The following is a 23199-nucleotide window of genomic DNA, read 5'->3' as shown; positions in this document are numbered from 1 at the left end:
AATGGTCTCATTCCCTTTCAGCAGTTGCACTGAGACCTCTTGAATGATACCAAACATGTATGATCAGAAAACCTTTTACATTACAGAACAGGATAAGTCATAACAGTTTTTTGGTGTCCTTAAAGTGACCTGAGGTGAGAGAGAGAGAACAGATGTGAGTGTGATTTGTGTTTTATGGTCCCTAATCGGTGGGATGCGTTGTCTCATGTGGAGATGTCTTTTGGGTGAGGGCTTTATGACGTTGGTTCTCGCAGAGTTCTTTGACTTTTACCGGAAGTGATACAGACAATTTTGTGCCAGTCTTGCACAAAACTGGACCAGTTGTTCTGTGACTTTTAGTGTTTGTATAGTGTATTTCAAAACCTATGTAATGTAAGGATGGACAAGAAATCCATTTTTAAGCCAAACAAAAAGATCTTCTGTCTTAAACAGATTTATGTTCCGACACATCGTTGGGAGGTCCAAAAAGAAACAAACAAAACATTCATATTTCGTAATTTAAAGAATAATTCACCCAGAAATCAATATTCTGTCATTATTTACTTGCCTTCATGTTGTCTCAACCCATACACTGTTATTTGTTCAGTGGAACACAAAGGCAGAATTTTTAAAGAATTGTTACATAGTTCTTTCCATACAACAACACTTAATAGTGACCCCGTCTGTTAAACTCCAAAAAACACAAACACAAAACTAATACATGCGACTCATGCGGCGTATCCCAAGTCTTCTGAAGTTGTCCGATAGGTTTTAGTGATTTTCATTATTCACTGATAACCTTAGAATTCAAAACTGCCATGAACAAACGAGAATCAATGCCGTATGGCATCAATGACATTAACGCAGCATTTTTGAATCTGGATGCAAATGCAGACTAGACATGAGCTTCAGCAGAGCAGATTATCAGTGATAATGACTTAAAATTTTGGTCTTTCTATCATATGACTTCAGAACACTTGAATATTGCACATCACTAGTGGAGAATAATAATAATAATAATTTTATGCTGTTTTGTTCTTAAAGTTTTTGAAGCTTGACAGATGCATCTACTTTCATGTTCCAGGTAAACAAAAAACACACACACACAACAAAGGGTTTAGAAGAACGTAACAGTGATAAAGAAATAACAGTATTTTCAATTTTAGGAGATCTATTCCTTTAATTAAAAGAACATCACATTTGTTTGTCATTATCACAGGTGTAATACCAAGAATCCTCATGCCATTGGCCAGAACTGAGCAGACAGAGCTGAACAGACACAGTCTGGCCTGAAGAGAAACAAAGAAAGAGAAACAAAGAGGCCATAAACAATCATTTGAAGCTCACATTCAAATTTGCTTGTTTTACCTTGTTTTACTAAAATGAGAACTTGTGCTATTGCAGCATCAAGCAATGTCAATGTAAAGTGTCCTACCTGATGTTATACTATACGTGTTTACTTGGGAATGATGGCTGACACATAGTTTAATCCACAGCATGCACTTCATTTATTTGGAAAAGTGAAAAAATGGGCACAACTGTTTGCTATAATTTGGATATTCTCTGTAAACTATCTAAAAACACACCTGACTTCCATAGACTTGTATTAGAAACAAGCAAAAGCGTGTCTGATAATGTGGTGGACAGCAACAGTTGCTAAGGTAGGACTGGTCGATAACTTTTATCGTTTTGACGGACAGTTCAAACATGGGCGTATGTTTACCTGAGCCATCTCTAGAGAACTTCCCTTCGCAGGCAGCTGTCAATGGGCCGAGGCCACCAGATAACTGAAAACAAAACAAATACAGTTCTATTCATCCACTGCACATTGACACATCAAACCTGTTCAAAGGTGAAAATTCCTTCTCTGGGGCTTTCAGAAGGAAAACGCCTAGTGAAACCTGCCCGTGAGCAAGTTATGCAAGCTAAACTACACAAGCTGATGTTCTTTGTGCAGAGAGACACCAATAAACCACTGTCATGATGACACACATAAACCCAGTGTGAATGATTATAGCTCATAAAGCATGCGCATAAAGAGGAATTTGACCAGATTTCTGGGCTGCAGGTCACACACTGACTGAAGAAGTACTTCATCATATCTGAAAACAATCAGCCAGGTTACTAGGGGTGTAATGATTCACTCGTTTTCTCGATGCATTGATCAAATATGATTTTTGAATTGAGAAACATTAGTGTTGGTCAATAATCGATTTAGACTGTTAAAAATCAAATTAATCGCATTTCAGCAAATCAAATCAGTAATGATATTTCAGAATATACAGGTGCATCTCAATAAATTAGAATGTCGTGGAAAAGTTCATTTATTTCAGTAATTCAACTCAAATTGTGAAACTTGTGTATTAAATAAATTCAATGCACACAGACTGAAGTAGTTTAAGTCTTTGGTTCTTTTAATTGTGATGATTTTGGCTCACATTTAACAAAAACCCACCAATTCACCATCTCAAAAAATTAGAATACATCATAAGACCAATAAAAAAAACATTTTTAGTGAATTGTTGGCCTTCTGGAAAGTATGTTCATTTACTGTATATGTACTCAATACTTGGTACGGGCTCCTTTTTGCTTTAATTACTACCTCAATTCGGCGTGGCATGGAGGTGATCAGTTTGTGGCACTGCTGAGGTGGTATGGAAGCCCAGGTTTCTTTGACAGTGGCCTTCAGCTCATCTGAATTTTTTGGTCTCTTGTTTCTCATTTTCCTCTTGACAACACCCCATAGATTCTCTATGGGGTTCAGGTCTGGTGAGTTTGCTGGCCAGTCAAGCACACCAACACCATGGTCATTTAACCAACTTTTGGTGCTTTTGGCAGTGTGGGCAGGTGTCAAATCCTGCTGGAAAATTAAATCAGCATCTTTAAAAAGCTGGTCAGCAGAAGGAAGCATGAAGTGCTCCAAAATTTCTTGGTAAACGGGTGCAGTGACTTTGGTTTTCAAAAAACACAATGGACCAACACCAGCAGATGACATTGCACCCCAAATCATCACAGACTGTGGAAACTTAACACTGGACTTCAAGCAACTTGGGCTATGAGCTTCTCCACCCTTCCTCCAGACTCTAGGACCTTGGTTTCCAAATGAAATACAAAACTTGCTCTCATCTGAAAAGAGGACTTTGGACTACTGGGCAACAGTCCAGTTCTTCTTCTCCTTAGCCCAGGTAAGACACCCCTGATGTTATCTGTGGTTCAGGAGTGGCTTAACAAGAGGAATACGACAACTGTAGCCAAATTCCTTGACACGTCTGTGTGTGGTGGCTCTTGATGCCTTGACCCCAGCCTCAGTCCATTCCTTGTGAAGTTCACCCAAATTCTTGAATCGATTTTGCTTGACAATCCTCATAAGGCTGCGGTTCTCTCGGCTGGTTGTGCACCTTTTTCTTCCACACTTTTTCCTTCCACTCAACTTTCTGTTAACATGCTTGGATACAGCACTCTGTGAACAGCCAGCTTCTTTGGCAATGAATGTTTGTGGCTTACCCTCCTTGTGAAGGGTGTCAATGATTGTCTTCTGGACAACTGTCAGATCAGCAGTCTTCCCCATGATTGTGTAGCCTAGTGAACCAAACTGAGAGACCATTTTGAAGGCTCAGGAAACCTTTGCAGGTGTTTTGAGTTGATTAGCTGATTGGCATGTCACCATATTCTAATTTTTTGAGATAGTGAATTGGTGGGTTTTTGTTAAATGTGAGCCAAAATCATCACAATTAAAAGAACCAAAGACTTAAACTACTTCAGTCTGTGTGCACTGAATTTATTTAATACACGAGTTTCACAATTTGAGTTGAATTACTGAAATAAATGAACTTTTCCACAACATTCTAATTTATTGAGATGCACCTGTATACACTGGCAGCCAAAAGTTTTGAATAATGTACAGATTTTGCTGTTTCAGAGGGAAATTGGTACTTTAATTCACCAAAGTGGCATTCAACTGATCATAAAGTATAGTCAGCACATTACTGATGTAAAAAACAGCACCATCACTATTTGAAAAAAGTCGTTTTTGATCAAATCTAGACAGCAGCCATCACTCCAACACCTTATCCTCATGCTAAATTGATCATTTGGTACTAGAAAATCACCTGTCATTATATCAAACACAGCCGAAAGATATTTGGTTCATTAAATGAAGCTTAACATTGTCTTTGTGTTTGTTTTTGAGTTGCCACAGTATGCAATAGACTGGCATGTCTTAAGGTCAATATTAGTTCAAAAATGGCAAAAAAGAAACAGCTTTCTCTAGAAACTCATCAGTCAATCATTGTTTTGAGGAATGAAGGCTATACAATGCTTGAAATTGTCCAAAAAACTGAAGATTTCATACAAAGGTGTACACTACAGTCTTCAAAGACAAAGGACAACTGACTCTAACAAGGACAGAAAGAGATGTGGAAGGCCAGATGTACAACTAAACAAGGACTCTAGTTTGAGTCCTCACTATTTGTGAGAACAAACAGCATCAGATGGAGATTGTGCATTGGTACTCTGCTGCTTTTCCTGGATGTGGAAGGTTGAATTTCCAACCAAATTTGAACCACTGAATTTGAGGAAGCGAATTTTGTTAAGCGAAATAGAACGTGCTGAATTTAACGAGCTGAACTGTTGAAAAATCTAGATGGTATTTATTTATTTTTTCTCCCCAATTTGGAATGCCGAATTCCCAATGCACTCTAAGTGCTCGTGGTGGAGTAGTGACTCCGGGTGGCGGAGGACAAATCTCAGTTGCCTCTGCGTCTGAGACCGTCAATCCACGCATCTTATCATGTGGCTTGTTGAGCGCATTACCGTGGAGACAGCGCATGTGGATCTTCATGCTATTCTCCGCGGCATCCACGCACAACTCACCACGTGCCCCACCAAGAGCGAGAACCACATTATAGCGACCACAAGGAGGTTACCCCATGTAATTCTACCCTCCCTAGCAACCGGCCAATTGGTTGCTTAGGAGACCTGACTGGAGTCACTCAGCATGCCCTGGATTTGAACTCACGACTCCAGGGGTGGTAGTCAGCGTCTTTATTCGCTGAGCTACCCAGGCCACCCTAGATGGTATTTTCAAATTAACTGAATATTTTGGAAACGAACTTTGGAATGTGAATATTTAATTTTTAATTTTTAATAATGAAATTAGTTGTGAAATGTTTCCAAATGAAATATTCCAAGGGTTGGCAACCTATTAGTTTTTCTCAACAATCAAACAAAATAAATGCAGTGCTGTTGTTTATGATACTTAGAGCTCTGCTTTTTGTTGCCAATGTCAGACACTTTTGTGGCATTTATGATTTCAAAGACATTTATGTCAAATCCTTGAATAAGTTTGAGCGAAACATTTGTGGGTGCTCGTATCGTATCATATCGTGAGGCTAAGCATCATATCATATCGTGAAATTTGTGTAGCATTACATGCCTAATATATATATATATATATATATATATATATATATATATATATATATATATATATATATACTACCGTTCAAAAGTTTGGGGTCACTTGACTGAAATGTTTCTCATGATCTCAAAAACCTTTTGATCTGAAGGCGTATGCTTAAATGTTTGAAATTAGTTTTGTAGACAAAAATATAATTACAAAACTACAATTTTATTTAAAAAAAAAAAGTTTTTAAAATGGATGACTTGGACCGAATAATTAAGAAAAGCAGCCACTTAGTGCCCAGCATAGATGGGAACTCCTTCAATACTGTTTAAAAATCATTCCAAGGTGATACCTCAAGAAGTTGGTTGAGAAAATGCCAAGAGTATGTTTCTGCAAAATCTAGGCAAGGGATGCTAAAATATAACACAGTTTTGATTTATTTGGGATTTTTTTTAGTCACAACACAATTACTATATTTCCATTTCTATTATTCCATTGTTGTGATGACTTTACTATTACTCTAAAATGTGATAATAATTCAAATTAAATAATTATTCAAAATAATAATAATAATAAAAAAAATAAAGAATGAGTAAGTGACCCTAAACTTTTGAATGGTAGTGTGTGTGTGTGTGTGTGTGTATATATATATATATATATATATATACAGTTGAAGTCAGAAGTTTACATACACTTTGTTAGTATTTGGTAGCATTGCCTTTAAATTGTTTAACTTGGGTCAAAAGTTTTGAGTAGACTTCCACAAGTTTCTCACAATAAGTTGCTGGAATTTTGGCCCATTCCTCCAGACAGAACTGGTGTAACTGAGTCAGGTTTGTAGGCCTCCTTGCTCGCACACCCTTTTTCAGTTCTGCCTACAAATTGAGGTCAGGGCTTTGTGATGGCCACTCCAACACCTTGACTTTGTTGCCCTTAAGCCATTTTGCCACAACTTTGGTATACTTGGGGTCATCCATTTGGAAGACCCATTTGCAACGAGCTTTCACTTCCTTGCTGATGTCTTGAGATGTTGCTTCAATATGTCCACATAATTTTCCTTCCTCATGATGCCATCTATTTTGTGAAGTGCACCAGTCTCTCCTGCAGCAAAGCACCCCCACAACATGATGCTACAAACCCCCCCCCATCATTCACAGTTGGGATGGTGTTTTTCGGCTTGCAAGCCTCACCCTTTTTCCTCCAAAAATAACAATGGTGATTATGGCCAAACAGTTCAGTTTTTAGTTTCATCAGACAAGAGGACATTTCTCCAAAAAGTAAGATCTTTGTCCCCATGTGCACTTGCAAACTGTAGGTTGGCTTTTTTATGGTTGTTTTGGAGCAGTGGCTTCTTCCTTGCTGAGCAGCCTTTCAGGTTATGTCGATATAGGACTCATTTTACTGTGGATATAGATACTTGTCTACCTGTTTCTTCCAGCATCTTCACAAGGTCCTTTGCTGTTGTTCTGGGATTGATTTGTACTTTTCGCACCAAACTACGTTCATCTCTAGGAGACAGAATGCATCTCCTTCATGAGCTGTATGATGGCTGCGTGGTCCCATGGTGTTTATGCTTGCATACTGTTGTTTGTACAGATGAACATGGTAACTTCAGGCGTTTGGAAATTGCTCCCAAGGATGAACCAGACTTGTGGAGGTCCACAATTTTTTTTCTGAGGTCTTTTGATTTTCTCATGATTTCAAGCAAAGAGGCACTGAGTTTGAAGGTAAGCCTTAAAATACATCCACAGGTACACCTCCAATTGACTTCAATAAGCCAATTAGCCTAATTGGCTAATTGCCTAAAGGCTTGACATCATTTTCTTGAATTTTCCAAGCTGCTTAAAGGCACAGTTAACTTAGTGTATGTAAACTTCTTACCCACTGGAATTGTGATATAGTTAATTAAAAGTGAAACAATCTGTCTGTAAACAATTGTTGAAAAAATTACTTGTGTCATGCACAAAGTAGATGTCCTAAACGACTTGCTAAAACTATAGTTTGCTAAAAGGAAATCTGTGGAGTGGTTAAAAAATTAATTTTAATGACTTCAACCTAAGTGTATGTAAACTTCTGACTTCAACTATGTATGTATGTTTATATATATATATATATATATATATATATATATATATATATATATATATATATATATATACACACACATGTTATATATTAATAACTTGTGCTAATATCTAGAAATTAAGTAACAGCATTGAGTTACAGAGACCAAGCAACAATAAAAGGAACATTGATGCCACCTATAGGCTATTGATATTGACATGAAATTGTCCAATTTTGGTCATCTGTTTTTTTTTCAGCAGAGGGCAGCAGCCACTCTTAATGCATGACATATAGCAGCCTTTTCATAAATATTTAACTTTGCATTCGCGTGGTGCCATGCGGGGGTCGGACGTGTGAACGGCGAGCTCTGCGCACTTTGCTAGTTTTTAATTTTTTTTGTGTCTTAAACCGGTGAGATTTGATACATCCTGCTACATAACTGTTCTAAGAAGTCAACATGTCAAAGAATTCAAAGTCCTCTGGCTCTGGAAATATAAAAAGACACTTACATGCTCAAGCTGATACCCCAGACAGGGCCGCAGACCAGGGACTCATCAGAGAGGGAATTAGCTGCTAACCCGCTAGTGACCAAGGCAGATTTGCAGTGCATCTGGGAAAAGTTGAAAGACCTTGAGAATCATAATCGGCAAAACAACATCTGAATTCTTGGAATTCCTGAGCATGAAGAAGGCCGAGATATGGTGAAATTCCTAGACGAGCCCTTCCAGAGTCTGCTCGACATTACAGGCCATAAGCTGGAAATCGAGCGAGCTCACAGAGTGCCAGCTCTCAGATCTGCTGAGGGAGATAGGCATTGCAAAGCCTTTCTATCAAACAAACCAGAGAAGTGAAGTCACACCCCGTTATCTTGCATTTGTACGTGATTTGGACAAAAGTGTCCAGTGTGTTTAATTCTGACATTTATTTAAATGTTGCCTCAAGCATATGGCTGAACCCTAAATTACGTATTAATAATTCCCCTTTCTGCTGGTCAGAGTGGATTGGGAGAGAGTTACTACACTACCTATATGAGAATGGAGTGCTGAGATCTTTTGAAAATTTGGTTCAACATTTTAAGATTCCTAGATCGCAGTTCTTTAGGTATTTACAGCTGCACCACCTGTTCTGTACTATTTTTGGGAGTAGTATACACCCCCCTAAAGCGGCAGATACTCTGGAAGTAGTGATTACTGCTTTTGGAAAAGGTCATGAGGTATCAGTGTATTACTCCCTGTTAATTCAGAGTCTGGGGGACAGGGCTTCATCTTCTCTCAAGAGATTATGGGAGAAAGATTTAAATTTGGTACTGGAGGAGGGAGTGTGGGCTAGGATTCTAAAAAGCATCAAGTCTACATCTAGAGATGCAAGGGTCCATCTGATGCATTTTAAGATTTTGCATAGATTCTAATTAGTTGGGTATATGTATTATTGATGTTGTTTGAATATAAATATATATATATATATATATATATATATATATATATATATATATATATATATTATGTATTTTTTTTATTTTTTTTTATTATTGTTATTACTATGGTCTAGTTGTTGGTGACCACAGTAGTGCATATTTGTGTCGGGTGGGGGGTGAGGAGAGGGGTTTAATTTGAAAAATTGATTCCATTTTTTATGTTGTGTTTGTATTTTTTGTGATTGGAATCAATCAAATTGTTAACAACAACAACAACAACAGCAACTTTGCTTTTCACTGTACTGAAGGTAACAAAAACGTGCTTATTTTATATACAAATTTAATAGTGTAATAGCTAGTTTGAGGTCAAAATAAAAAAATCCCCCCAAAAATGCAAAAACTGTATAACTAATAATAATAAAGAAAGCACTTAATTTAGAGGTGTTGGGCCTCATGTATTCAGATAGAAGACAAAGGCAGGCCTAACACAGTCATAAAACCTAACTCAGCCCCCACATACCAAGTCGTAAATCTTACTGATAAAAATCGCGCCAAAATCAAACAAAGGGGTCCAAAACAGACTACAAATCCCATGAAGCCTTGCTCACTAAAGGATCAAACTCTCAACTCCTATTGGATGAGGCACACAACAGAACGTCCCTCAACTATGACATCATCAGGAGTAGAAATACCTCTGAAATGCTTCCGGGATTTGCTTCCAGCAACTTTGCTCACTGGGTAGATGCAGCTCATCACTGCTCTCAGGTGCAGCTTCGTGGCACAAGGAAGTAACGTCCGACTTGAAACTGTGGCCATACAATCTCCATCTCGCTGGACGAGTTGAGATTACTCTGTGTTCCACCGAACACTCTAACGGATCTGAAGGAGACCGCTGAGCAATCCGCATCTTCATCCGTTTGCCTGCAGAAGTGAAGAGATTAAAGATTTCTCTTCCATCTTCAATCAAGTCGACATTTCTGATTTCTCCGCCAGCCCGCCGAGAATCAGCAGCCGTGCCCGCTGACAGAGTGAGGAAACGGCCTCCCGTCATCACCCGAGCCTCGAGGAACCGAGTCTGAGTTAAAGGATGGATGAACACACATTCTGCATCCTCATGCGATTCAAGTAAGAGGTTACGTCTGGGCAGAGATAGAATATTACAGTGTGTTATTCTTGTGTTTCAAGGTTTTTGCTTGTACAGTTTACGGACCGCCATGTTATCACAAATTTGTTTTGCTGTATTGTGGTCCAACCAAATTGGACTGTTGTGCATTTTCGCCATCGCGGGTGAGTTTATCCATTAAAGAGTCAAAGAACGCGGGACTTTTACGAGCCGTCCACCGCGTCTCTGAGCGGTAAACTAACAGCTGCTTTCTCTCCCATGATCACGAAATCGGCTTTAGGGCCATCACTTTATTCTCTCTCTCTCTCTCTCTCTCTCTCTCTCTCTCTCTCTGTCTCGTACTAACCACACACACACACACACGCGCGACCCCTCACAAACATTGTGGCACACATTTTTGGCTCGTAGATAGCTTCGTGCTAAAGCTCAGCTTTGTCCCTAAGCTATCATACAAGCGGATACGAGCGGTAACTGGTAGACGCCATTGACTGGTTTCTCTCCGCCCACATTCGCGCCCATATTCCCTGGCCGGAAGTCTCACGTGACATACTCTCCACGAGAGTCACATCATTTTGTGCACATCCCTCCTTACACACACACACACACACCCTTATGTGTTATAGAATTATTTTATTTCCATATCTAATCATATCACTGTTTAGTTTGTAGTTGTAAGTCGGAAGTTTATTGACTGCATTGTATTAATTATTAATTGATATTACTGCATAAATAAACGTTGTTTGTATTACAAAGAGAAGTGTTTTGGTTTGTTTTGCATACGCCTGTGTCATGCTGACGGGATGTCAGTGCTCGGATTCAAGCCTTCATTCATTGTTTTTTTCCCGAAAATCGATATTCATCGGATGTCGATTTTCCTAAGAAAACAATCTAATATTGAGACTGTTTTACTATTTGGTTATTAGTCCCTAATTCTAGGGTTGTGCCCCGTCAATTTTAATCCTTATTAATATTCTGTTGATTTTTGATAATTGATAATTATCTTTGATGATTGTTGAATTTGAATGACCAATAAGCTAGTGTTCATTTTAATTAATGTTTCATCGATGTTAACAATTAACGATTATCTTTGATAATTGTTGATTTTAAAGGATTAAAAAAGCTAACATTGATTCTCATCAATGTTCTATTGATTTTAATCATTAATAATTATCTTTGATAATTATTAATTATTGCTAATAACCAAACCCGCTCCTAAACGTAGCGCACTACATTTACTGGAGCCCCATATGAGGTTTTAATGAGTTAGATTCAATTAATTAATTTAAATATTAGTTAATAACTAAAGAAATAATTATTAATTATTTCTGATAGTAACACTGATCTAAACAACCAGTAAAGCCCTACAGAGGTGTGACACACAAAAAATGTTAGTAAATGTGTTATGTATTTTGGAAAGACAGGTTGCACAAAGACTGTTCCAGAAATTTTTGTCTGGGAACAGTACAAGTGTTACTCCAATATGAACAGAAAACAAGTGTTACAGAGATAGTACAGTGAAAGTAGATGGTTTTATACTGCCAAGCTCCAAAAAGGACAGAAAATCACCATTAATGTAATATAAAGCACTATAAAATTAGTTCACACAACTTTCAAGTCTTCTGAAGCCATATGATGACTTTGTATGAGAAACAGATCAAAATTTAAGTTGTTATTCACTGAAAACCTTCCCCTCTGCTGCAACTCAGACTCCTTCAGACACCAGGTGTGATGTCACTGTTGCCTAACACCATTGGTTCTTGTGCGTCAAGTGAGCAATTGTAGCATGGCAAGTTTGGAAAACATAAATGTGCAATAATTGCGATGAGCCAACCACTAAGGAGGAGCCAGAGGGCAACCAAACTGATAGGGTGTTCTCGGTAAGATGACGATCTGCTTATGTGACTAGGAAATATAGTGGTCAAGCCAATTGGTTTGAGACTGAACTTCACTAATTTAATCCCTTCAGCCTGAAGCTGCTGTTGAAGGCTGTCGTCAGCGGTGAGGCTGTGACCTCTAAATGCATCCATGATCTCAATTTCTGCGTCATTTTTGTCGACGTTGAGATGATGGAGGACAATATCGTCAATGTGCTTGGTGGCTCCTTGGGGAACCGTTAAGAACACCGTTTGGTTTGGTAGCCTTAGTTTAGTGGCTGTATCATGGCAGTCATATGACATTGGGATTTCAGTGGCTGGTGTGTTAACGAGCCAGCGATTGCCTGCTCGCTCTACCTTTGTTTCTGTTCCTTCATCTTTGATGGACATGCTACCATGACACTTGTTCAGGCAGGTAGTTAGTCACCTCTCTAACAAAGGGGTTGCGTTTTGACAAACCTAATGAATGTACTTTGTCTTGGTACACGTTTAGGTTAGGGATAAGGTAGAGCGAGGGGTCCTCATCATGGTAGGCGAGTGCTGGTGGTGTTTTGAGGTGAATGTGTGCATTACCTCTCTGAAAACCAACATTAAATACAGATTTTAGTCTATATATATTCTGCCTATGACGGTAGATTGAGGATAAATCCTATTTTGAGGTTCTGAGGATTTACATGGTTTGGAATTTCAATGCCAAAACTATATGCCATGTGTATCTGTGAAGGTTGCACAATGGAGATGGTAGCAGATCTAAGGATTTGTTCGACAAGGTCTAGGGAGACCAGGTAAGCTGGAATCCTTCCACCACTCAGACTGTTGACTGAGGAGCTAATTTCCCTGAGGAGGTCCTGCATTAGATCTCTAACGATACACGCATAAGTTGTTTTCTCTGACAAAATCCCTAAAGCGTGCAAAGTGTTATTGATAAGAACGGATTGCAAATTTACAGTGACTATAGTACCCTGAAGGGTTTTATTCAGGCCCTGTAATTGTTCTTATTGGAGTCGTCGTTTCTGTTGGATTTTTGGACGATGGCGACGTGTGCATCTGAAGCTGGCGAACTGTTTTCTGGACCAAGTGGTCTCGGTATGTCAACCTGAGCCCACATGTGTCCACGACAGCAGTCAATGAGCGGAGCCAATCGGTTCAGTAGGTCCTGGCCAACTAACAGTGGTTCCGTATTAATGAGACATATGTAAACAGCGTCTATTAGCATCATCCCTTGAAAGGTGTCAATCCAGGCCCGTTTTGTGATAGACGACCTATCTTGCGTGTAGCTTGTGATGCTTACGTTGCAGGTCTCTGTCTATAACGGTTTGCCAAGGGAGAGCTTTGCTCTAGCCACCTCTGCAAAGGTGTTGGAACCCATTAGACTATTTCAGAACCGGTGTTGAGTAGTGTGTGGGAGCTAAATGACCCATATGTCAGGCGTTGCCCTTACGGTACAGATTGCCCAAGAAGGTCAGAAAAGGAGGGTGTGGCATGTTAGGAGTGACTGTTTTGGGGTGCAACTTGGACACTGTTCCCCTTTTCCCGACCTACAAAGTAAACTTTGGCGTTAACGGAAGGGGGTACATCGTCTAGTCATACTGACGGGGTATCGGCACCGTGTTCCTTTGAGGAGTTCGACAGACCTGGTGGACAATGGAGCACGTCAAGCTTTGTTACTAACTCAGTCAAGCATCTCCATATATCCTCCATTTCCTCTCTCAAATCTTGTTCTCTGAGGGGATTTGAAACCTTGCCTACCCACTCACCTTCTTGTTTGGGTTTTCGTTCGAAACATGCATTTCTTTTCGGCTGGTGAACATTTTGTTGTTTAGGCCTGCCGTGACCCTGGGGGTGTGTCTGGTTACCACCCCCCTGGTTCTGTTGCCTACCCTGCTGGCAGGGTGATCGGTGCCTCTGGGGTCCTGTTCTAGCATTCACCTTAACGCAAGGCATTTTGTTGCCTTCAAGCGCTAGGTCTGCATATTCAGAGGCTTGGATCCCCAGGGCTCTGGCGTCACCTTCGTGCCCTCGGGCAGGGCGCACGCGTGTCTCCCATGCCAGTTGCGTGTACTTTCTGATTTCCTGCATGGTGGGGTTGCCCATTCTGCAGTGCATCGTGACGTCATATCGCACGCACTCGTGGAGGTTGTGAAGGAAAAGAGACTTGAAAGCTCGTTCCTCCTCCAGACCTGGTGCATTACTTCCTTGGAAATACGTGGTTCTCAGGCGTCTATAATATTCACGCGGAGGCTCATGCCTCTTCTGGGTGATGGCGAAAGCAGCTATGGTAGCGGAGGCTTCATCGATATACAGCGAATACTCCTCACGTAGGGCTTTACACAGAGCTGAGTAGTGGTTTCGTGTACCAGTCGGTAGCGTTTCAATGAACACTCCTTACCGTGGTCTTCCATATAAGCTTGAGATTTTCACGCGACGAAGCGTAAGGCAAATCAATCAGGCAGTGCTCAATTTCCCTAAGATAATTGTCGATGTTTGAATCTCGATTACTTGGGTCAAAACGTTCTATGTCCCCTGCGAGGGACTCGAGTTTTCGGATGCGCAAGCGTTGGTGTCGGTATGACCACGGTTCGTCCGAGTCATCCGAAACATCATAGTCACTCGGATCGCTATAGCGATGAGGATGACTTCCTCCCCTTCGTGGTGGGGAAGGAGTCCAGTCGACGCGTGGGGGTGGACCCCGGGTTGCGTACGGCTCCCTGGCTAATGGGATCTTTGAGCCGCTTACACCACTCTGGGCTTGAAAATAATTGTCCCCCCTTCGTGGTGTGGAATCAATCGGTTTGAAATGCAAGGTGGCATGACTGAAAACTGACTGGGGGGGGGCAACTATAAGGAGGGGCACCTGCATCCAACCAGCGGGCCACTGGAGGATTTTGAAAGGTGTCTTGGAGGACGAAGTCAGAGACTGTACCACTAGGGGCAGCTCGGCTCCTAGCGTGTGTTCTTGGGTTTCTCAGGGGCATATTTCTACGTTTAGCACTAAAAAGGGGGCCCTCTTCTATGTCAGATGTTGTGCTGTGCATTTCAGCTGCACTTACCTGATCTGACTCTACTTTTAGCTGGGCAGCTTGAAGCTGCCTGCGCAGGGCTTCGTTTTCCTCCTGCATCCAGGCATTATCTTTCTGTGCCTGGACTTTCTCAGCTTGGGTGCACCTAATTTCTTGGTGCAGGCTGAGATTTTCCCTCTGCACCGCTTGGTAGCTGCTCTGCAGCTGGGCGAGCTGGGCCTGGTGCTCGGCAGTTTGCAGTTGGGTTTTGCGGTGATGAAGAAGGAACATTTGGCCCACAAGGTCCAGGATTGTGTGCATTGGCTTTCCGACTGGGTTGTTGACATAATCAACTAGTTCCTGCAATGCTTCATCACAATGACTAATATTGTAGCCATTAAGGTTCTCTCTCTCCTCTATGGAGAGACGGAGGACAGCAGCAACTACATCTTGCAGTGCTGGGTCGACTAACCTCTGTGGAGCTTCAGCTCCAGTCACGCAGGGCGATTGGTGACTCATTTTATTGGGGCAGTAATAATTCTTGTGACAGTGGCTCTGATAGCTTGTTGTTTTACAGTTGATATAATGCTAGCACGAATGCACAGGTGAGAGGCTTCAACCTGTGGCTTATGGGCTACTGTTATGATGTGCGAATTTCACTGTGTTCTCTCTTTGGTGGACGTCAATGAAGTGACTTGGCACCTCTCTGTAACATCTAGATGAAAGCGTTAAATAACAACAACAGCAGATTTTAAGCAGACTATAGTAAATTTACCAACCCCTAATTCACTCTTAAGAGCACTTTCACACCACACTGGCTTATGTTTGGCAAGTTGTGAGAAGTAAATTGTCAAACAGAACCAAACTTTGAAGTAATGATTCAAATTATTACTTTGGATTCTTATGCATACACACTGTGACAGAACTGGCACGTAGGATGCCTCACACGGGGCACCAATTATTATGTAGGGCTTTACTGGTTGTTTAGATCAGTGTTACTATCAGAAATAATTAATAATTATTTCTGTAGTTATTAATTAATATTTGAATTAATCAATTGAATCTAACTCATTAAAACCTCATATGGGGCTCCAGTAAATGTAGTGTGCTACGTTTAGGAGCAAGTTTGGTTATTAGCAATAATTAATAATTATCAAAGATAATTATTAATTATTAAAATCAACAGAACATTGATGAGAATCAATGTTAGCTTTTTTTAATCCTTTAAAATCAACAATTATCAAAGATAATTGTTAATTGTTAACATCGATGAAACATTAATTAAAATGAACACTAGCTTACTGATCATTCAAATTCAACAACCATCAAAGATAATTATCAATTATCAAAAATCAACAGAATATTAATAAGGATTAACATTGACGGGGCACCACCCTGGAATCAGGGACTAATAACCAAATAGTAAAACAGTCTCAATATTAGATTGTTTTCTCAGGAAAATCGACATCCGAAGAATATCGATTTTCGGGAAAAAAAACAATGAATGAAGGTTTGAATCCGAGCACTGACATCCCGTCAGCATGACAGAGGTGTATGCAAAACAAACCAAAACACTTCTCTTTGTAATATAAACAAAAGTTTATTTATGCAGTAATATCAATTAATAAGTAATACAATGCAGTCAATAAACTTCCGACTTACAACTACAAACTAAACAGTGATATGATTAGATATGGAAATCAAAATAATCCTATAACACATAAGGTGTGTGTGTGTGTGTGTGTGGGTGTGTGGTTAGTACGAGAGAGAGAGAGAGAGAGAGAGAGAGAGAGAGAGAGAGCACTAAAGCCGATTTCGCGATAGTGGGAGAGAAAGCAGCTGTCAGTTTATCACTCAGAGACGTGGTGGATGGCTCGTAAAAGTCCCACGTTATTTGACTCTTTCATGGATGAACTCAGTTGCTGTCTCACCTGCAATGGCGAAATTGCACAATCCAGTTTGGTTGGACCACAATACAAATTCGTGATAATTAATACCCTGAGTATTAATAATGAGCGGACATGACGACCGTAAACTGTACAAGCAAAAACCTTGAAACACAAGAATAACACGCTATAATATTCTATCTCTGCCCAGATGTAAACCTCTTACTTGAATCGCATGAGGACACAGGTAGAATGTGTTTTCCTCCATCCTTTAACTCTGACCCGGTTCCTCGAGGCTCGGGTGATGACGGGAGGCCGTTTCCTCGCTCTGTCAGCGGGCAGTACAGCTTTTGATTCTCGGCGGGCTGGCGGAGAACTCAGAAATGTCGACTTGATTGAAGATGGAAGAGAAATCTTTAATCTCTTCACTTCTGCAGGCAAACAGATGAAGACGCGACTTGCTCGGCGGCCTCTTTCGGATCTGTTAGAGTGTTCGGTTGAACAGAGTAATCTCAACTCGTCCAGCGAGATGGAGATTGTATGGCCACAGTTTCAAGTCGGACATTACTTCCTTGTGCCACGAGGTTGCACCTGAGAGCAGCGATAAACTACGTCTATATTCGGTGAACAAAGTCGCTGGAAGCAAATCCCGAAAGCATTTCAGAGGTATTTCAACTCCTGATGATGTCATGTTTGAGGGACGTTCTGTTGTGTGCCTCATCCAATAGGAGTTGAGAGTTCGATCCTTTAGTGAGCAAGGCTTCATGGGATTTGTAGTCTTTTTTGGACTCCCTTTGTTTGATTTTGGCACGATTTTTATCAGTATAATTTACGACTTGGTATGTGGGGGCTTGAGTTAGGTTTTTACGACTGTGTTAGGCCTGCCTTTGTCTTCTATCTGAATACATGAGGCCCAACATAAATGAAAGGAGAAAAATGTGAAATTTCAGCCCTTCACAGAGGGGAAGATTATCAGTGAATAATGACTTAATTTTGCTCTGTTCCACACACAAAGCTATCATATGTCTTCAAAAGACTTGGAATATAGCACACAAGTCCTATGCACTACTTTTATGGTGCTTTTTTGTTATTTTTGGATCTTGACAGTGTAAGTCACCCTGAATCCTCGTATGGAAAATAAAAGCTTGGACATTCAGCCAAACTTTTCATTTTCGGTGTAACTACACTAAATATTCAGTAATGCTGAAACAGATCAAAACATCATCAGTGTTAAACAGTCACAGCAGAAAGAGAAACAGACGTACTCAGTGGTCTTTAACAGGTGTTTGCTCATCAGATCCTCCAGAACATTGTGTGTTTGACTCTGATGGAAAGACTCTCCAGAGTAATGATCAAAGTGAACTCCTAACCACTGATAGAAGCCAAACACTGTCAGACGCTCTTCATAGCGACATTAAAAACATATCAAATCAAACCTCCTGACCGTAAATATCCTAGAAACTCTCTTAGTAAAACACAAAGCATTACTAGTTTTACATACGAAAAGGTTAGCCAATATGGCCAATACAATAACAGAGGTCATTTATATATAGAAGTCTTAAAGGTACAATGGACAAACAGTCTGTTTAAAGGGTTAGTTCATCCAAAAATGAAAACTTTGTCAAAATGTCATCATGTCGTTCCAAACCTGTGTGACTTTCTTCTGTAGAACGCAAATCTTTGCACAGCTCTTGCCATGCAATATCAGTTCATAGTGACAAAATGCACTATAAAAGCATTATAAAAGTAGTGCATGTGAACCATCTGATAATTTTGCATGATGAACAGACCAAAATCAGTGGTGGGTAGTAATGTGGTACATTTACTCCGTTACAAGTAACTTTTTGAAGAAAAGAAAAATACTTTTAGAGTAGGTTTAACAGTGGGTACTTTTTACTCGCACTCAAGTAAATTTCTAATGAAAAAAATTTACTTTTACTTCGTTACAATAGGCAGCGTTCCTGTCGTTACATTACTGGGTTTAATTTTAATTAATGTGTAATTTATTGAGAGATTATTGAATGGGACTTTTACGACAGCGGAAGTTCACACAGCTGCGTGCGCTGTCACAGATTGTCACTCAAACCGAGTCCATCACTGCTGCATCATCATGCTCTTCTAACTAAGTGACACAAACACTTGCTTCACTCTGCACAGTGAAAAAAAGAATAGTTTCGTCATGCAATACCTTCATTTAACACCAAGACAAGCTTATATTTCAAGATTAAAATTGAAGCTCCAACTTAAGGCAGCACGCTGAGGTGAGTTGTGGATCTAATGATAACGTGAGCTTTTCTGTGTAATGTGATGGTCATTTTCAGGGTGATTCTGTAAATATGGGCTCTTATGACATACATTTTTAAGTGTACATTTTAAAATCTACAGCAATATATCAGTGCGCTTTGTCCTGAATGTCATGAACAGTATTTACGCATTTATCCTGCGCCCTCACACTGCAAACTATCGCAACTATTTGGGCTGATTAACTGTATAAATCCATGTTAACATCCACGTTAAGTGTAAATGCCTTTTGCTCTACGGATCATGTGATTGACAACTGGAGCCCGAACAGACAGCATTTCTGCGCATGCACAGCGAGGGGCGCGCGTGAGAAATGTGCGGGCGTGAGGCGATCATATGGCGAATAATATATATGTTAATATAAAGAGTAAACACATTTGATCTAATATAGATTATTGTATTTATTTGTTATACTTTAGTATCTTTAAACTGCAATACAATCTGGGTAGCATTTCTGGGTGCATAGTGCCCTCATCCACCAAATTATCATATGAATTATCATCATAAATTATCAGTGAATTTTTTAGTAAATAAAGAATTCTTCAGCTTGATGGCAAAAATTCTGTATAAATATAAATAAAGAGTACATTTTAAAATGTATCTGTATGTTTTGCCTCTCTATATGTTTTTTTAAATTTTATTATTAAGTAATGATTTGTCAAAAAGTAATTTAATACATTCAGCATGAAATAAAACATTGCAGGAGTGAAGGAAGCAGTAAACTCTCAGCTCGTACATCTTCCCCGCAGTGGATTATGGGCAATTAACCGTCGTCGAGTGTACATCAAATGTACGCTCGAAATTACAGTGCATTGTGGGTAAGAATGAGTGAACAAAAGTAGGGAATGAGTGGCTCACTCAGAATTCACACACTCCTACAAAATGGCGGACACCCGAAATAGTGCACTATATCGTGGATGGGGGCGGTTTCAGACACAGCGGGTTTTCCACGACTGGGGTTGGGGCCCTACGCAGGCTGTGTACTCTGCGTTTAGAGAGCGGCGGTACTGCTGTACAGAACTAATGATCTAAATTCTTTCGACACTGAAAACTGTAACTACACTAAAATAAGAATCCACGCAGGACTTTAAAAGCTATGAAATAGCAAAAGTAGGGATTAATAAAACATGATCTTGCTTTGGTTTATATTTCAGCATTATATATATAATGTCTCTGTGGGACATTTTCACGTTTTCACCATAATAATTACTAGAAACGTTTCCAAACCTCTCTTATTGACAAATTCATCCAGATCTGACAAGAGCCCTTAAAGGGATAGTTCACCCAAAAATTACAATTCTCTCAATAACCCTTTTGATTTGATGATGCAGAGCACTAAAGACTCTTGCAGATATTAGCTGTCGTTACCTCATAGATGCGTTTGTACTCCTCCACTGTGATCTCACGAAACTGTTTCCACAGTGACAGGGGCTGATCCTCATGCTGCTCGAGACATCTGAAGAACACTGCAGCAGCCAAACGCATGCTCTCATCACACTTGGCCTCACGGTTCCCCTGAACATGCACCTGTGCAGTCCACAACATGAGCAAATGTGACTACGCTGCACATCACTTCCTCTACAGGTCACAGAGTGTAGTTAGATATCTTCAGCCTGGGCCAGGGCAGGAAATTTCTAAACCAAACTCAATTCAGGAACTGACCTTAAATAGGTGCTGGAGGGCACGTGCTCTCAGTTTCACTTGAGATCTGAATCGTTCAAAGCCTGCTCCCAACAGACCTGCAAAAGCCCCCCAAAAAATTAAACACCCACCAAAATCCATCTTCATCAGTGACAGGCAGTCACAGAGTAGTTGACAAATAACAGATTCTTTTTTTGACATCAAGATTGTAGGTTAATATTTACATAATCTGTTAATAAATAGGTGGGTGTTTCTTCAACTTCTTGCACTTTCATGTCCCAGGGGTTGATTTTTATTAAAATTAACAGATTTCAACTTTTTTTACATTTAGATTTTATATATATATATATATATATATATATATATTTCTTGAAAACTTTTCACCAGCCCTTCATTTATATTTGGTACATTTCAAATGTCTTTTATGTATAGATTTGACTGTTTTAGCCTTCAGACCCAGACTTTTAATATTAAACTATGATAATCCATTATAAAAATAATAATTATTACATGTTACATGATTACATAATCTAAACAAAAAACAAAATAAACAAATTTCATATTTAATGTGTGAAAATGATGTCTGTCAATTTTTCTGAAATTACGACTGTCCCACAATTTTGCCCCTCATTAAAGTTTTTTATTTTTAATTTTTTTATTTGTTTTAAGTTAGTGTACTTGTTAACCAAGTAGACAAAAGTGTCAATGAAGAGCATGCCTGAGATGAAATTTGAGACAAATCAAAGAAAAATCAAGGGAAATATCACTTTTTATTGGCTGTCATTTCCAATGAAGCTGTAATTTTGACAAATTATGCAAAAAGTGTGAAAATATGATTTAATTGTGTGTATTTTGGATAAATAAAATGTTAGCTATTAAATTAGACTTAGCAAGGCAAAGGAGTCGGTCATTTTATTTGAAAAGCATTAAAAATATCATTTCCAGCACAGAGTTCTATTAAACACAATACAGAATTTGAGATGTATTGGAAATGAATTTTCATGACTTGAATGACATAAATCTCCTGTGATGCATGTACACAAACTGTTGGACATTGTTAGTAGACAAATAAAATAACTAGTGAGAGTGTGAAAAACGTTGATATGATTTTACCTTCTAGAAATTCTGAAAAAAGGCTAAAAGTGCCCGAAGTTGAAGAAACACCCATATGCTTTTTACATTTTTTAAATCACTATTTTTAAATACCTTTCAGCTTAAATAGTCCTGCAGTGTGTCAAATTAAATTTTAAAAGTATATTTCATGTAGCGCTCAACTGTTATGCACTTGGTAAAACTGCTGTAAAACTGTTTTATACAAGAATTGGGAAAATGTTGTTTAAATAGTTTGAGATGAAGCCATAGTCCAGGACACATCTGGGCTTTCACTTGTCTCTGTTAATAAAGTTCAGAGTTCACTCACCAAACTGCATTCCCCAGTCACCCAAATGATTCACATGAATAACCTCTTTCCTCAAAGCCTTCTTTAGTTTGACAGTGAAGTTTCCTGTGAAATATGGGCAAATTGTTTAATTTAAGAGTATCTTGTATATGCAGAGCACTCCCTCTACAGGTGACAGGGAAAAACTATTGGCTATGTTTACAACTGCATTTTAACACACTACCCTTGATATTTCTGCAGTATACACCGATCAGCCACAACATTAAAACCACCTGCCTAATATTGTGTAAGTCCCCCTCGTGCTGCCAAAACACAGCCAACCCGCATCTCAGAATTGCATTCTGAGATGATATTCTTCTCACCACAATTGTACAGAGTGGTTATCTGAGTTACCGTAGACTTTGTTAGTTTGAACCAGTCTGGTCATTCTGTTGATCTCTCTCATCAACAAGGCATTTCCGTCCACAGAACTGCCCCTTACTGGATGTTTTTTGTTTTTGGCACCATTCTGAGTAAATTCTAGAGACTGTTGTGCGTGAAAATCCCAGGAGATCAGCAGTTACAGAAATACTCAAACCAGCCCGTCTGAATGGGTGCCAAACTTTTGAAACTCCAAAATCCACATAAAGGGAGCATAAAAGTAATCCATACAACTCCATTGGTTAAATCAATATCTTCAAGTGATATGATCAGTGTGGGTAAGAAACAGATCAATATTTAAGTAATTTTTTATAAAACATTTTCCTCCCTGCCCAGAAGGGAGCAATTTGCATTAAGACTGTGAATCACCAATAACACAAGAAGAAGAATGTGAAACTGATGTGGAGATTGACTGAGCTGGGAGGAGAATTCATAGTAAAAGTAAAAAAAAAAAAAAAAACTTAAATATTTATCTGTTTCTCACCCACACCTATCATATCAGTTCTGAAGGTATGGATTTAACCACCATCATCTGGAGTACTTTTATGTTGCCCTTATGTCGATTTTGGAGCTTAAAATTTTTGCCACCCATTCACTTGCATTGTATGGACCTACAGATCTGAGATACTCTTCTTTTTTTGGGGGGGAGGGAGGGGGGGGGGGGTTTCTCCCCTTTTCTCCCCAATTTGGCATGA

The 23199-nt window shown here is 39.4% G+C and overlaps 1 protein-coding gene across 2 annotated transcripts; it reads right to left on the bottom strand.

Annotated features, from left to right (window-relative positions):
- Positions 1–1100: 1100 nt before the first annotated feature.
- On the bottom strand, positions 1101–22375 carry LOC127415879 (probable arginine--tRNA ligase, mitochondrial). 2 transcript variants are annotated; one of them, XM_051654893.1, is made up of 6 exons: positions 22106–22375; positions 20707–20783; positions 20413–20571; positions 7957–8057; positions 1703–1766; positions 1101–1268 (listed from the first exon to the last, which is right to left on the bottom strand). In XM_051654893.1, the coding sequence occupies exons 1-5, from the start codon at positions 22113–22115 to the stop codon at positions 1742–1744; spliced, it is 372 nt and encodes a 123-aa protein (XP_051510853.1). In that variant the 5' UTR covers positions 22116–22375; the 3' UTR covers positions 1101–1268; positions 1703–1741. The 2 variants fall into 2 exon arrangements, with proteins under 2 accessions (XP_051510853.1, XP_051510851.1); XM_051654891.1 differs by lacking the exon at positions 22106–22375 and having other exon boundaries at positions 20707–20845.
- Positions 22376–23199: the final 824 nt, after the last annotated feature.

The sequence above is a fragment of the Myxocyprinus asiaticus genome, chromosome 25 (genome assembly GCF_019703515.2).
Source record: "Myxocyprinus asiaticus isolate MX2 ecotype Aquarium Trade chromosome 25, UBuf_Myxa_2, whole genome shotgun sequence".
In the NCBI taxonomy this organism is placed as follows: domain Eukaryota; kingdom Metazoa; phylum Chordata; class Actinopteri; order Cypriniformes; family Catostomidae; genus Myxocyprinus; species Myxocyprinus asiaticus.
Note: the sequence above shows the minus strand (reverse complement) of the source record. Positions and strands in the feature narration are given on the sequence as shown.

Bases quoted from the DNA above. Each gene is read 5' to 3' on its own strand.
- LOC127415879 (XM_051654891.1), bottom strand. From the start codon at position 20,832: ATGAAGATGGATTTTGGTGGGTGTTTAATTTTTTGGGGGGCTTTTGCA. The intron at 8,058-20,412 runs GTAACGACAGCT...AACTTTTCCCAG, and splicing joins AGTACAAACGCATCTATGAG to ATGCACTGCAAATCTGCCTT. The intron at 1,767-7,956 runs GTAAGTGTCTTT...TTTTGTTTTCAG, and splicing joins TGGGGTATCAGCTTGAGCAT to TTATCTGGTGGCCTCGGCCC.